A 14,384-nucleotide genomic window follows, 5' to 3' on the forward strand; every position below is an offset into this window, starting at 1 on the left:
AAGAGAGGCCCCGCCTAGTTGCCCGCGGTAGATGCGCGGAGCCACAGCCCAGTTTTTAAAACTGGGAGCAGCGCGTTTCCATCAGGTTTTCCAGGTGGGAAGAGGAGAGAGGATACATAACGCGCGAGGATCGGCTCCCGTTGCACCAGCCCCTCTCTAGGCAAGGTGGAGAGCTGCCGCTTTGATTTACATGGGAACAAAAGCTCAAGAAAAAGGGATCGGAGCGGCTCCCTCCTCCCTCGATTGCTTCACTTTCCTAGCAGGGAAACTCCCCGGCAGAAGGGCTTGTTTTGGCACCGCTGAGCGCCAAGCCCCGGTTCGTGATCACTTTCGCGCGGCTGGAGGAGAGGGAGCTCTCTCTCTATTTTCGGGGAAGAGAAGGTGCAGAAGGCTTCTTGTCAACCGGCTCCCGGACGGCCAAAGCAAAAATACGCCTCGCTTCCCAGTCATGGAGCGTCGACCTGGAGCGCAAAGTTCAAGTAAAACATTCATAATGAATTTAAAGCACGCGAATAAAGAAAGGGCTTACCCGACGGAAGACAAAATCCCCACAGAGACGCGTTAGCCTGCATAGGACTAGATTACTAATCTGACGCGCAATAGGAGTTTTAGACCTTGTTCTTCCTTGCTCCCATCCCAGTCTAGACGTCTTTCTTTTTAAGTGATGCTAGGGAGAGGCAACCAGCTTCAGCAAATATCCACCTGGCAGGACTGTGCAACAGACCCACCTGCACAATATCTGGGTAGGTAAATTTGAAGCTTGCCAAACTCCCCAGCACTGGTGTCTGGAGCAGGAGAAAGTGGGCAGCTCTTTCATCTTAGCCCTGCAGCTGCTAAGAAGAGGGGCTGGGCTCTTGGCTCCCCCCCCCCCTGACTTTGAAAGAGCCCCTTCCCCATTATTGAAGGCCATCACTCATGTACAGAGCCACTGAAGATCTGGATTCCTGCATTTTGCTTTGGGTCCTCAGTGGACTAATTTCCCACTTTGGGTTGGAGCACAGGAGGCCTTTTAAGAAGCTTTAGACTTCCACATTTTTACATTTAATTATTATTATTTTAAATTTGCTTCTAAGGTCCTGCTGCAGACTTATTACTAACAAGGGATAGAGGGCACACCGACTCTCAATTCTCCTTTGCAGAATTCAGCACCTATCATTGCAACACATTTATTAAAAATCATTATATACAGACAAAAGTCTCAGCTTCACCCTCCCCACCCCACCCCTGCAATAAAACTAATGCTTTGTTTTAAAGTCTTTTGCCACCTTGGCATTGTCTCATAATATTTATAGATTGAGCAAGAGGAGTTACAACACTCAGTTCAGAACGGCTGAAAAATACATTCACCACCTACCAATAAATATATATTTTGATGTACTCTCAGCATCAGAATCCACTTTGAAGTTGTTTTAAATAAAGAACTCCCAACACGCACCGGCTTCAGACACTCAACTGCACTGCCATGACTAGAACTACACAGAATGTTTTGTCATAGTCCACAATATATCTAGACAACACAGAGCTGTACATTTAATACTGGGTTTTTGCTACCTTTGTAGGATTCCTTCACTGCCATAACTTTCTGCCAAGCCATTTAAAATCTCCCCAGAAAAAAGCAAGGCTTAGTCACTGAGCCAAAAGTTTGGTTTTTGCACACATCATGAAGAAATATTCTGTTGATAAAGCCTCCACTTTGAATATTTCCACTATTCAGCTACAACAATAGATCCAATAGGGTAGTAATTTGTTCAATAAGCACCTAACTCTTCCCTCAAACTGTTTGTTAGTGCACAGCACTTACGCACTGGCCAGATTGTACAACCTTTGCTTTATTACCCCCTCCTTTCCTGGCCCTTTCTGAAAGCCAAACTTAAAATCAGAATGATGCTTAGAGATTCTCCCTCGCTATCTCCTTAGCTGGGGGTGGGGAGCAGGAGGGGGTGGGGGGTAAAGAGGCCAAGTCATTTTGGAGTGCTACCGAGTTTCTTCCCTTTTTTACCTGCAGAAGTCAGTCAAAAAGCTTTGGCACCTTCTATGGAATTGCACAAGAACATTTTTTTCAAAAAGGTGGGAAGGTAAAGAGTTCCTTTGGCAACATTTTTGCAAAAGACCTCCGCAACACCACTGAAAAATTATAGCCAAGTCAAGTTCTAACACAGAGACTAGGGCTTAAGAACTGGTATAGAAAGCATAGTAGCCCATGCCTTTGGAAGTGTCTTTGCTATAGTCCTCAGCATTAATGTCCTCACACTTCATCGTTGGGGAGTTTTCGTTGCTGGACGTGCTTGGGGAGAGTCGCCGCCTTTTGCAAGCGCCAGTGTAGACTCCAGAATCGTTTGAATCTAGAGATTTTATGGATGGCGGCGTCTCGATCCAGGACGACCCCATTTCTTCTTTCACTTTCTCCTTAGAAAGCAGGTCTTCGGAGAAACCTGGGGGGCTTGTCCTGGAGGCCCAAGGTAAGCCAGCAGACATTTTCCTCTGGTAAGAGCCTCTGCTCCCCCATCCAGCCATGGAGGAGAACGTAGGGTCAGGGTAATAGCCCAAGGCATGGGATGTCTGCAGGGGGAGGGACTTGATCCCATAAGGAAGTAAGGTACTAGGAGAGTAGTCTGTTTCGTAAGAGTTCATGTCCAGTTTGTTGGCCCCAGACTGCTGGACTGGAGTGACAAACCATCTCTGTGGAGGATTGGCCACCTCTTCGTTCTGCTGAGGCGAGAGGAGCCCGTTTGTCTGAGGCACAGTTCTTTCCCCGTTATAAAATCTAGTCGGTGGCAGGTTGTTGACAAATTGTTCCTGGAAGAAGGGTTGCACGCTGTACCGGGCTCCTGGGACAATCTGGTGGGATCTAGGAGAATCCGTGGGAGATGGAGTTAATCTGTCATTTTCTGAAGCTGTGTACATGCTACAAACACAAGAGAAAAACGCCTAAGATATTGTTCTTTACCATTTAGGATGTTGGCATTAGCATGCAAGGAGGGATGGCTCAGCCCCAAGGAGATCATGCTGGACTGGCCATTTATTATATAGTCAACAAATATAAAAGTCCATTTTAATGTATACTTTCTGCAAATTCTCCCAGTTAAGTTCACTTTGAAATGCAATATAAAAAGTCTAGTTAAGTGAGGAAAATTAAAAAAACACAAATTAATATTTATTTATTTATTCGCAGTGGTGTATGTGCAAATTTAGACCTTCTTCCAGAATAAAATTTTGTGCTACTTTTACTTTCTGCAAACCCAGTCAGCTGCCTCTGCTACAATTTAGGTAAGTGAAGAGCTGAAATAGCTTGCAATCTAACATTCATTTTCACCTAGATGGGAGACTAGTTTTGCTTAGAAGAAAGTTCCATCGCTCTCAAGTAAGACACTTTGAAGATTGTTGCTAGCTACCAATACAAAAGCTCTTAAATTACTGTAATATAATTTTAAAAATCTGCACTTTTATAGAATAGAATTATTTGTACCACATAGAGATGAGAATACTACTTACGAATCATAGTTGTCCCGAAAGCCTTTTGCAAAAGGATTATGGTCAATTTTAAGCTGTGTGATCTGAAAAGTAAAGACAAAATAGTGGTGTCCACTTAGATATCTTAAAATCTGTAAAAAGACGACGATAATTTCCTTTGTACATGCAAAAGGAGAGGCACTTATTTAGAAAGCTTTTGTATATTTCTTTAGGAAATCAAGTTAACAACTATATTTACAGCAGTGGCAAAACAGATAGATGTATTGCTGCTTGAGTGGTATTCAACTATGTTTTACTCTGAGTATACCCACTGAAATGAACACAACTAAACTAGGTCCATTAATTTCAATGGGTTTACTTGGAGTAAAACTCCATTGAATACCACCCCTTGCTTCCAGTTAACAAAAGTATTTAAAGCTCCATTTATCACTCTCTTTGTGTTCCTATTTTACCTCTTAATTTATGAAGGTATCATAGTGTGCCCCAGATAAAAGCTATTTAGCATACCAAGCATATTTTATCCTTACATCAGTGTTCTGATATGCAGTCACAGCAATGAATTGCGTTTCAGGGAAGTTAAATGTCTGTGTCTTAGAGGAGTCATTCATGTCCTCAACACCATCTTCTGTCACTTCCACAATGTGGAGACGAGGCTGGTATTTATGCAGAGATTGAAGTACTATCATCTGGAAAAGATGAACACTGAGTTAGTGCACAATACTTTTTTTTAAATCCACCTGACATAGGGAAGGAGACCTTCAAATTTTGCAAGTCTTTAATACGACACTAATTCCCATGTCCACATGCCAATTTATAACTTTAAAAAAGGGACAAGATGTACTGTCGAGATGACTCCAGCAAATTCAGAATTTACTGGAGACCTGTTTCAAAAACCTACTGAATCTTCCTTCAGGTTCCAGGAACCACAGATCAACTAAGCAAACCAAATTTAAGTGTGTGTTGGTTTACCTGAGTATTATTATTATTGGCCCCTTTGTTATTAGTTAGTTTTAGTTTTCCAAAAGAGATCTCTTGTCGCATCCAGTGGGCTCCAGTGTTGGGAGATTCAGGATGAACATAAACCTTGTTACCTGTAAGATGGAAAGAAGATGAGAGTCAGGGAAAGGTGCATTTCATCTCTCCTGCATGTACTTGTATGAATTAGACATTTCCCCAAATCAGACATAACACCAAGATGAAATGCACTCTCTCTTGTGTGCCACGACAAAGGAAATACTTGCACACAAGAATGCACATCTAATAGGATGCTGGGTTGCAGCCATTCACTTTCAGTGGCAGAGAGTCTGCAGGATCTGTAATTAAACCATGAGCATGAAAGGGGGAAAGGAGGAAAAATGCTGAGCGCCTTCCTTTAATTTCTGAGCAAGCTGGAGTAAAGGAGTCTTCCAACCCCCCTTTTTTAAAAAGCACAAAGTCACTTTCTGGAGAGGATTCATCTCCTTTAGATTCAGAAGTCACATTTCAAAAGGCTGTATGACAAGGCAATTAATTTCCTTGCCTTCCTTGTCTATAAAGAGCTTTGCATCTGGATTCTGGATGAAGCAATGAAGGCATGGAAGGAAGCTGAAGGCAAGAGAAAAAAGTCTCCTTGCCTGCCCGTTCCCCAATCGCTTACCTTGCATGTTGTTATCGGCTTTGCCACACGTCACCCACTTTCCCCCTTGGAAGCGCCAGTGGTTGGGATCCGCCAAGATCACTTCCACGAAGACGTTGTAGTGGGCGGTGGGGTTGAGGCCGGTGATGTTGAAGCTCAGGAAGGGGAACATCCGCCTGGTATTGGAAAGAGAAAGGAAGGGGGGGAAGGCGCGCATTTAGAAAAAGGGAATCGATGCCGCCTGCATCCCTGGGCCAGGAGCCCCCGCCGATGCTCTTTGGCAGCGGGCTCCAGCCTCGGCTAGCGCCTGGACCGAGAGCGGGAGGCAGATGGCGGCTCCCCTCGCGGGGTTTATATTTAGAGAGAGCCGCCACGAGAGGCTTTGGCTCCAAGTCTCGCTCTTCTGTGAACATCCAGAGCGACGGCCTCGGAAGGAGAGATCGGAGAGGGCAGCCTTTCAATTGCAGCACCTCGAAGAAAGAGGGACACTACCAATCCCATTCCAAATATACCATGATCCGAAGGCTGCAATAGTTTCAAACCCTCGCTTGCCCTAGGTTATAATTTATCTATCACACACAGAGAATTCCCAGGCTCTTCGGACAAATACTAATGGCACATTCCGTTTCCCACCCCGTCCCCAATTCTTTAATCTCAATCAACAATTATGATGGACTAATAGTGCCGGTTTAGGGAACACAAGAAACCAAATATATTTAAATAGGGCGGGGGGGGGGGGAGAAGAGAGATAGAAAGAAACCCTACAAGTATGTCTGTCCGAATCAAGCACAAGGGTGATTTCGGTGGGGAAGGTTTCGATCGACCAGTCATTTGTTATAATTGCACTCCGGTTCCCCCAATCCCTCAAATCCTGAAATTTGGTTGGCCTCGCTAGTGCCATAAATCCAGGGCGTTGCCTTCCTCCCCCAGTTTAACGTCCCGATCGTAAACTAACGAAAAAGAACCTTTTTACGATCGGATTTTATTTCCAAGCAAATGCAAGTCCGGTTTTCTGATGCTTAAAAACACCGGCACTACATAGCTCGATTTAAGAAATTTCTTCTTTTAAAAAATAAAATAGTTTTTTTTTATTTCTTTTAAATCGAATTCCTGCCCCACCCCCCATTAGCGTATACTTTTAAGTACATGAACTGGAAAAAAATGAGTTTCAGAGCGCAAACCTGAGCATGTTAGTTTCCTATTTAAGCCCCCCTGTGTCCAGTGGCGATTACTCTCGGGTAAATGTGCACAGGGAAAACTTTGAGGCGGGGGAGAGAACAACTGTTGACAATCCGGGGAAAGCTGGGACACACCTGATGACAGGCACGCCAATGCAGAGAGCCATTGCAAACCAATTCCGCCCCGGATCAGTTAAGACTAAACCGAGTTTCCCCAGCTCTTTCTTAATTTGATGAGATCCCGCGCCGAAAGCTCCTCGAGCCGCTCTCCCAAACGGATTAACTCTGCGCCATTTCCTCGCAAATCCGATCTGCCCCAAATCCCGCAGAACCCCCCCCCCCCGACCCCCCAGGAAAGAGACAAGCAGCGGCGTTACCTGCCCTGCTTGGTGATGATCATCTCGGTCTGGTGCCGGTGGAACTTGAGCCAGAGCGGCCGGTTGCACAGGAAGACTTGGGCTCGGAGCGCGCCCGCCCCGCCGGGCATCGCCAGCGCGCCCAGCCCGCCGCACGAGCCGGCCGCCGCCGCCGGGTAGGGGCTGTAGAGGCTGCCCGGAGGCGCCCCCTGGCCGTACTGGTAGGCGCCGGCCGCCGCCGCGAAGGGCGTCCTGCCTGCCGCGCTGGGAAAGCCCCCCGGCGGAGACAGGACCGAGCCGTAGGGGTAGCGCGCGCCGCCCGACGCCGGGTACATGGAGCCCGGCTGCGCGCCGCCCGCCGCCCCGGCGTAAGGGAACAGGGCGCACGGGCCGCCCAGCTCGCCGCCCCCGCCGCCCTGCGGGCCGGGCGACTGCAGGTAGTAGCGCTCGGGGCTCAGGCCGTCCAGAGTGTAGCGCGCCGGCGCCGGAGCCGGAGGCAGAGGCTCTTCCTCCGCCGGGCAAGGCGAGCCTTTGCGCCCGCCGTCGGCCCCCGAGGCCGCTTTGGCGGGAACCTGGCCGGCGGCGCCAGCGACGAAGGGAGGCGTGTCGGCCGCCGCCTCGGCCTCGCCCAGCAGGCCGGCCGCCGGAGGCCCCGAGGCGCCGCCAAACTTCTTCGCGCCCTTGTCCAAGTCCAGGCGCGGCGGAGACCCCGAGCTGAGGTGGCGCGTGGAGCTGCCGCCGCCGCGGCCGCCCGCGCTCTCCAGCGGGTAGAAGGGGGCGCCGGGCAGGTTGGCCGGGCTGCCCAAGAGCTGCTCCCCCAGCTGCATCGCTTCAGGTGAGCCGCCCCGCTCGCCACCCGCCCCCAGAAGTCCCCTTACAACTCCGAGAGAGCGGGAAGCGCAAAACTAGGCGCTCACTTCGCCTCAGCCGGCGACACAACAACGTCCTTGGTTCCCCTCAAAGGCACCGAACAAGGGCTTGGGCCGCCTTCTGTGGTAGCCTCATTTACAACAAGAACCAGCCGCCCCCACCCACCTGACCTTCCCGCCTTTAAATGCCACACAATTGACTGCGATTGACCAAGCCGGGGAGCGTTTTTATAGGCGCGCGCGCGCGCTCCTCTCCCACAGCCGGGGAGGGGCTTGGAGGCGGCTCCATTCGCCGGCGAACCTTTCCTTCCCTCGCCCACCTATTGGCTGGTCTCGGTGACACTAATTTAATTAGACAGCTACTAATTGGAACAAGTCACCTGCGACTCTTAAGTGCTTTTTAAAATAATTTTTAAAAGATCTCACACACCAGCCCCCTCAATTCTTTACATGAAACTTTACACGGACTTTATGAGGCGGGGTGTGGGGAGAAGCTGCTGGGTATTTAGAGTGGCCCCTACTTGACGTGGGTTAACAAAAAAAACTACGATTAAAGCTTCCCTTAAAATGTAAAAGCGAGGCCTGTTTTTTTGGGGGGCGACGTCCTTTGAAGGCCACAAGTCAACTTTCTGAGGGGAAGAGATGAAAAGGGAGCCGACGCCTCAGAGCTCAGCGGGGCCGTCTGCGTCCTAAGCGGCCATTTCCCTCGTCCGCGAGGGGGGCCTCGCCTTCCCGGGCTGGCCGACCTCGGAAATCTCCCTCAGAGCAGCAGCAGCGACGGAAGGCTCCCCTCAGCCCTGTCAGCGCTGGAGGAGGGAAGAGGCGACGGGGCCCATTCCACACCTCCCCTCGAAAAGGCGACGGGCCCCATTAAGGCGTCTGGGGCCGAGTCCGGCCTCTTCCCTTCTCCCCGCGTCGAAGCCGTCGCGCCCGCCCCCCTTCCCCGCTTTATACGCCGCGGCAGTTGCGTCGGGATGTGTTTGTGCAAGACCTGCCGAGCACTTCACACCTTCGCCGGGATTTCCTTTAAACCAGGCGGGGGAGGGAAAGGACGAGTCGCGCTCTCGCTTCAGAACACCCTCGCCTCCTTCTTCTTCCCCCTCGCTTTGAAAGGGGGAGGGAGAGAGAGGAAGAAAGCGAAGCCCGGGAGGGGGGAGAGAAGAGAGGACAGGGGAAGGGGAAAGGGTTTGCCAAGGCAATTGGCTGCTGCTGAAAACAAACAAACAGATCTGGCTTCCCTCGTCTGAAGGAAGCAGGGCGATACACAGATATTCCCCAGCAGCCCGACGACTCCTTTCTAGGCCCGAGAGAATCGGACGGCTAACATAACTCGCTTCTTTCAAGTTCCTTCCCCGCGAAACCGCTTTCCCTTAAGAAACTACGCGCAAGGATGGAATCTGGTCTGGATCTGGATCGTCTGCTGCTTCGGTTTCGTCCAGGACAGCAAGCAAGAAGGGAGGCGAATGGCCCGTCCCATGAACAAGAAAAAAGCGAGGAAAGCTTTCCAGATTTCGCTGGAGATTCAGCTGAAGCCTGATCAGTTTCAGAGCCCAAGCCGGGGAGAAGCAGGCTCAGGCGGGCAAGCGAGGCTCGCGCTTCTCTTGCGCAGTGCTCGTCTCAGCGAGGCTTGCGCAAGAGAAAGACCCGTGGAACCGGCTCCTGAGTTTCCGGGATCTTAGAGAGGACCCGGGATGGGGCGGTTTGGGGGAGATGCTTCCAAACTATTCAGTGTGGTACACTGTCACCTAAAACAACAACAACACACAAAACAAACACCTCTCTTGCACAAAGGCATCTAGAGGGGCACAAACATTGCATTTGAGAAAGATGCGAAGGGACGGTGGCAGAGCAAGAGGTGGAGCTGCCGAGCTAGTCCGGCGGCCTATTCTAGAAACTGCTTCTTCTAGCCGAGTCTCTCATTTCATTCCGTTGATATTTGGAAATGGAAACAGGGACAGGGACGAGGAGCTCCAGTACGGAGAGCAACAACAACAAAATCCCATTTCGAATTTGCAGTTCCTTTCTCTCTTCCCCAAGTCTTTATTTGTTGCAAACTAGGGCATATTAGGCGTCCGGGCATCATCGCTTTGCGGATATTAGGCCGATGCAAGTTGTTATAAAATATTTCATTTGCATAGGAAGAGATTAAACCTGTTGGTCTGAAGACCTGCCGATATTCGTATCAACAGGTTTAATCCCCTCGGTTTCTGACAGAAGGGAACAAACGTTTTATCTTAGTTCTTTCTTTTTTAAAATCAGTTTTCAAAGAGACTTCAAAAGCTACCCTTTGCTCATCTTCAAACATGCTTACATTTCTTTTATGCCTGAAATTTTAACATCGCAATTGCTAAACCTTGAAAAAAATACCTTAGCGTTGATAAATACTAAATAATAGCAAAAGAAGTTCCTTCCCTGTTCCGTTTTATAAAATATTGATTACAGACGGATCCTAACCATGCTTAGATAGAAACGATTTCTACGGACTGCCGTGGAATTTACTCTCAAGTAAGCCCTTGAAGTTACGGTAATTCCTCCTTTCACTGCGAAAGCAGCTTATCTGGTCTGCAGAGAATTTGTCTCTTTTCCTTTAAGCCACAACATTTGGCTTGTAACACACGTTTGTTGGTTGTTCTTAAATATATGTGCACCGATTTCTTCGAAACAGAAGCAAAAGCAGTACATACTCTGTCCTTCCAACCAACAAATAGCAGGAGACAATGTTTTGGATGGGGGCGATGAACAAGGAACAGAAGTTTTGTCTTGCTGTTTACTCTGGCACTGACTTTAGTTGCCAAATCAGATACTTCTCCGACTGAAAGCGATGCCCTTTGGGACTATGTTGAAAAAAGCTCAAGATGAAGGCTGCATTCTTAAACAGTCTCAACTGGGTGTTAAAGGGGGACTTACTTTGGAGTAAACATGTATAGGACTGGGCAGCACAGGAAATAATATCAGACGATATCACTGGATTTATCGCTCCCCTGCTTCCCAGCTTGTAGCTACTACAAACGTACATACACTACTCTTGTTAAAATTTCCATTTATTTGGATTTACATAGTTTTAAAAGTACACATTTAAATAAAAGGCAATGTTATTCTGGTTTCTTTCTTTCTTTCTTTCTTTCTTTCTTTCTTTCTTTCTTTCTTTCTTTCTTTCTTGACTCTAAATCCATAAACCTGCTCCTACAGTCTAGAGTCTCCACCCGGGATTTACAGCAAATTTGTTCAGAACTCAAAACTAATGGTCAGCGAAGCAATCATACATAGCTGTTAGAATGAGAAGGTCATTAGCGTCTGTTTGTAACCTACTCGCTCTTTGCAGCCCGATCTATAGGAGAACCGCCCCATATATTCCAACAGAAGCTACTTTCAACTACTGTATGAGGTTGCATTTAAAAGCTGCATTTTCCGGCACACTCCGTTGCAAGGACACTCTGTTGCATTGTAGGCTCAACTGCTGGGATGAAATTTCCTTAGACCCAGTCGCAGTTGAAGCGGCTCTAGTCATAAATTTATAACCAAAGTCACAAGGAGGGAACAGAATGGTTTGCTTACAATGCTCGGTCATTCAGCACCTTGGAGAGAGGCAAAAGCAAGCCAAATCAGGAAGGACTCGGCGTTTCTGGTTTCTACGCTCCCCTTTTAAACTTATTTCGTATCTCCTTTCGCTGCTTATGAAGCAGAGCGATTGTCTAACTGCGTCATGTGTTCCTTCCCTTTTTGCTTGCATTTTGGTTAAACTCATCTTTCTTTGGCTAGCATCCTCCCTATGCTTGTTTGACAAAGGTGCAACGGGGGTGGGGTATTTAACCTGACATTCATTTGAACTAGAAAGAGCCCTCTGTAATGAAACCTTGACGGTCAAGTTCCTCCACGGATTTTTTTTGTCCTGAGGGCTAGGGAAATCCTAACCCATTTTATGGAATTTACACACCCATAATGGAGAATCGGGACAGGAAGCTGGCTAACTCTTTTTTGGATGCTCTAAACTGACCCAGATTTAGGGTGTAATCCAGAACCACTATTAGCCACAGAGATCTGGCTGCTGGCTGGAGGCAGTCTGCAGACTTTTGCAGATCCAGTCCTGTACACAATGGCTTTGCCTTTTTATTAAAATATTCACTGAATCCTGATACATCAGATACCATACACTGGGTAAAGTGAACTCTAGTCCATGAAAACTAATGCGGTAATTAATCTATTAGTCTTTAAACTGCCTCAATGACTCTCTCTCTATGTGTGTGTTATGTAGACCACCAAGCTGTTCTAGGAGGAAAACTAAGCAAGTAGTGTGAGGAATGCTACAAGATCAAATCACGACAAACCACCACCGTAAACAAAAATAGTGAACTTCCAAAATCTACAGTAGAGCAACATATTAAGTAGGTCAACCAAAATGACACCAAGCAGTGTGCAAGCTTTTGAGTTCTCCACAACGCAAAGCAAGGTGGGTGGGGAGAAGAGAAAAATACATATATTGGCTGATGTTGAAGCCATGAAGTCTGCATCTAGTCCCAGTCCACTTTCAAGATGAAGTGTTGTAGGCATGCCTAGTACATGAGGCTCAGCTAGGTGCTCTGTAGGTTTCAGGTTGCACCTAAGGGTGTTGGAGAGAAGGAACATGCAATGGCTGACCTGTCCCATCTTTGGGAATATAATCTGAAATCATATATCTGCTGGGACGCCTTAATTGCTATTTCAAACTTAGTAACTTGTGCAGACCACATTTAACACAGTTCAGGTTTCCATAATAATGCTGCCATCATACCCTGCCTGTAAACTGTCAAAAGCAGTGGTTCCCAGTTGGTGGTCCATGGATACCAGGAAGTCTGCATAACCCAACCAGGGGTTTGGGGCATCATTCACATAACAAAAACTACCATAGTACCCCCAAAAAGTAGGGGGTACACGGCTTGGCTTTTGAAAGACAGGAGGTCCGCAGTACTTAGCTAATTGAGAACCATTGGTCTAAAGCATCTGCCTATCTAGTGTTAGGAAAATGGATTCTTATTATGTGCCATATAGTACTGATGTCTGAGACACAGCAGCAAAGGTGATGGCAGCTACAAGCATTCCACATCACCCAATGCCACAGTTCATTTTAGTTAAACCTGAGTACAGTGGTACCTCTGGTTACGAACTTAATTCGTATCTCCGGTTACAAACTTAATTTGTTCCAGAGGTCCGTTCTTAAGCTGAAACCGTTCTTAAGATGAGGCGTGCTTTTGCTATTGGTGCCTCCCACTGCCGCTACACGACTTCTGCTCACATCGCGGGGCAAAGTTCGCAACTGGGAGCATCTACTTCCGGGTTAGCGGAGCTTGTAACCTGAAGCATTTGCAAGAAGGACGGTATGTAACATGAGGTTTCACTGTATTACTAAGTTCAGAAGCCATTCTTTTCTTCCTTCTTCTCCTAACAAAAGGTTCTTAGCAAAGTAATTCAAAAAGTGAAATATTTTCCCAGACTCATCTCCACCCACCTGTTGAGTTTCTGCCTGGGACACAGCTGTTAATGCCATGTCAGGACCCCGGATGGTGACTCTTACTTTCATTCCTTCTTTAGGATTATTTTTTCAAGAGTCTCAGAGTGCAAAGCACGTTCTAATGGGACACACTCAAGACTCTGAACAGGTCAATTAACTAATCCACACTTCCTAATTTTAAACATAATGTTTACTTGGAAGCAAGTCTGAAGCCTAATAGGGCTTACATTGAAGTAATGTGCTCAGGATTGCAGATCTTAATGGCAGCCAAGACACCAGCTCTCTTTCAGTAATTTGTTGTTGTTTTGTTTTTTGAAATCATTTTTATTTGATTTTACAAGTGTAGAATTATTAGAATACTAACTATATATCTGTATATAGAGATTTCTCTGAATCTCCAAACTTCCCACCCTCCCCTCCATGGGTCCTATTGTTGACATTTTCAACTGCATATTATTTCATAATCTATATTTTATCTCTCTCCGTATTGTCCATAATATTTGTTACATTACAAGTGTTATTAGAATCCTGATAATGTTTTCATCTGCTTATAGTGGTCTCCTAAATAAATTATATTTTTTTCTCATTCTTTCTTGAAGTTTCTGTCTTCTTGATTCCTGAGCCTTCCAGTCAGTTTTGCCATTTTGGCATAGTCTATCAGCTTGGTTTGCCATGCCTCTCTGGTAGGGACTTTGTCTTCTTTCCATCCCTGGGCTAGTAACATCCGTATGGCTATTGTTGCATACATAAAAAGTATTTTCTGCTTTTTGGGATGTTGGTACCTACAGTTCCTAATAAAAAAGCTTCTGGTTGTTTTTGTTTTTTTACAAAAGTTATTTTGAACATTTTTCCCCCAATTCATTATATATCATTTCCCAGAATGCTTTTATTAGCTTACACAACTATCACATATGGTAAAAGGTACCTTCTTCTGCATTACATTTCCAGCAGGTATTTGTACTTGTCTTATACAGTTTTGCTAACTTAAGGTAAAGGAACCCCTGCCCATCAGGTCCAGTCGCAAACGACTTTGAGGTTGCGGCGCTCATCTTGCTTTACTGGACGAGGGAGCCGGCGTACAGCTTCCGGGTCATGTGGCCAGCATGACTAAGCTGCTTCTAGCGAACCAGAGCAGCACACAGAAATGCCGTTTACCTTCCTGCCAGAGCGGTACCTATTTATCTACTTGCACTGGAGTGCTTTCAAACTGCTAAGTTGGCAGGAGCAGGGACTGAGCAATGGGAGCTCACCCCATCGTAGGGATTTGAACTGCCAACCTTCTGGTCGGCATGCCCTAGGCTCTGTGTTTTAGACCACAGTGCCACCCGCATCCCTTCCACCAGTGCATCATTTTCATCTGATTTTATTTCAGCATACAACACCAGTAATTTATAGTTTTGATGAAATGTA

The 14,384-nt window shown here is 46.9% G+C and overlaps 1 protein-coding gene across 8 annotated transcripts in view; it reads right to left on the reverse strand.

The window, feature by feature from the left end:
* Positions 1 to 1,132: 1,132 nt before the first annotated feature.
* The window catches only part of EOMES (eomesodermin), a 155,887-nt gene continuing 142,635 nt past the window's right edge, over positions 1,133 to 14,384 (reverse strand). For 7 of the 8 annotated variants that reach the window (XM_083705817.1, XM_083705814.1, XM_083705815.1 and 4 more), the window contains 5 exons: positions 5,108 to 5,262; positions 4,441 to 4,562; positions 3,999 to 4,157; positions 3,493 to 3,554; positions 1,133 to 2,905 (listed from right to left, as the gene is read on the reverse strand). In XM_083705817.1, coding sequence (XP_083561943.1) covers positions 2,170 to 2,905; positions 3,493 to 3,554; positions 3,999 to 4,157; positions 4,441 to 4,562; positions 5,108 to 5,258 — 1,230 coding nt within the window. In that variant the 5' untranslated portion in view covers positions 5,259 to 5,262 and the 3' untranslated portion in view covers positions 1,133 to 2,169. Of the gene's footprint in view, positions 2,906 to 3,492; positions 3,555 to 3,998; positions 4,158 to 4,440; positions 4,563 to 5,107; positions 5,263 to 6,641; positions 7,713 to 14,384 lie in introns of those variants that run through there. The other variant, XM_083705813.1, reaches the window with a different exon arrangement.

The sequence above is a fragment of the Podarcis gaigeae genome (genome assembly GCF_964106915.1).
Source record: "Podarcis gaigeae genome assembly, chromosome: 12".
NCBI lineage: Eukaryota > Metazoa > Chordata > Lepidosauria > Squamata > Lacertidae > Podarcis > Podarcis gaigeae.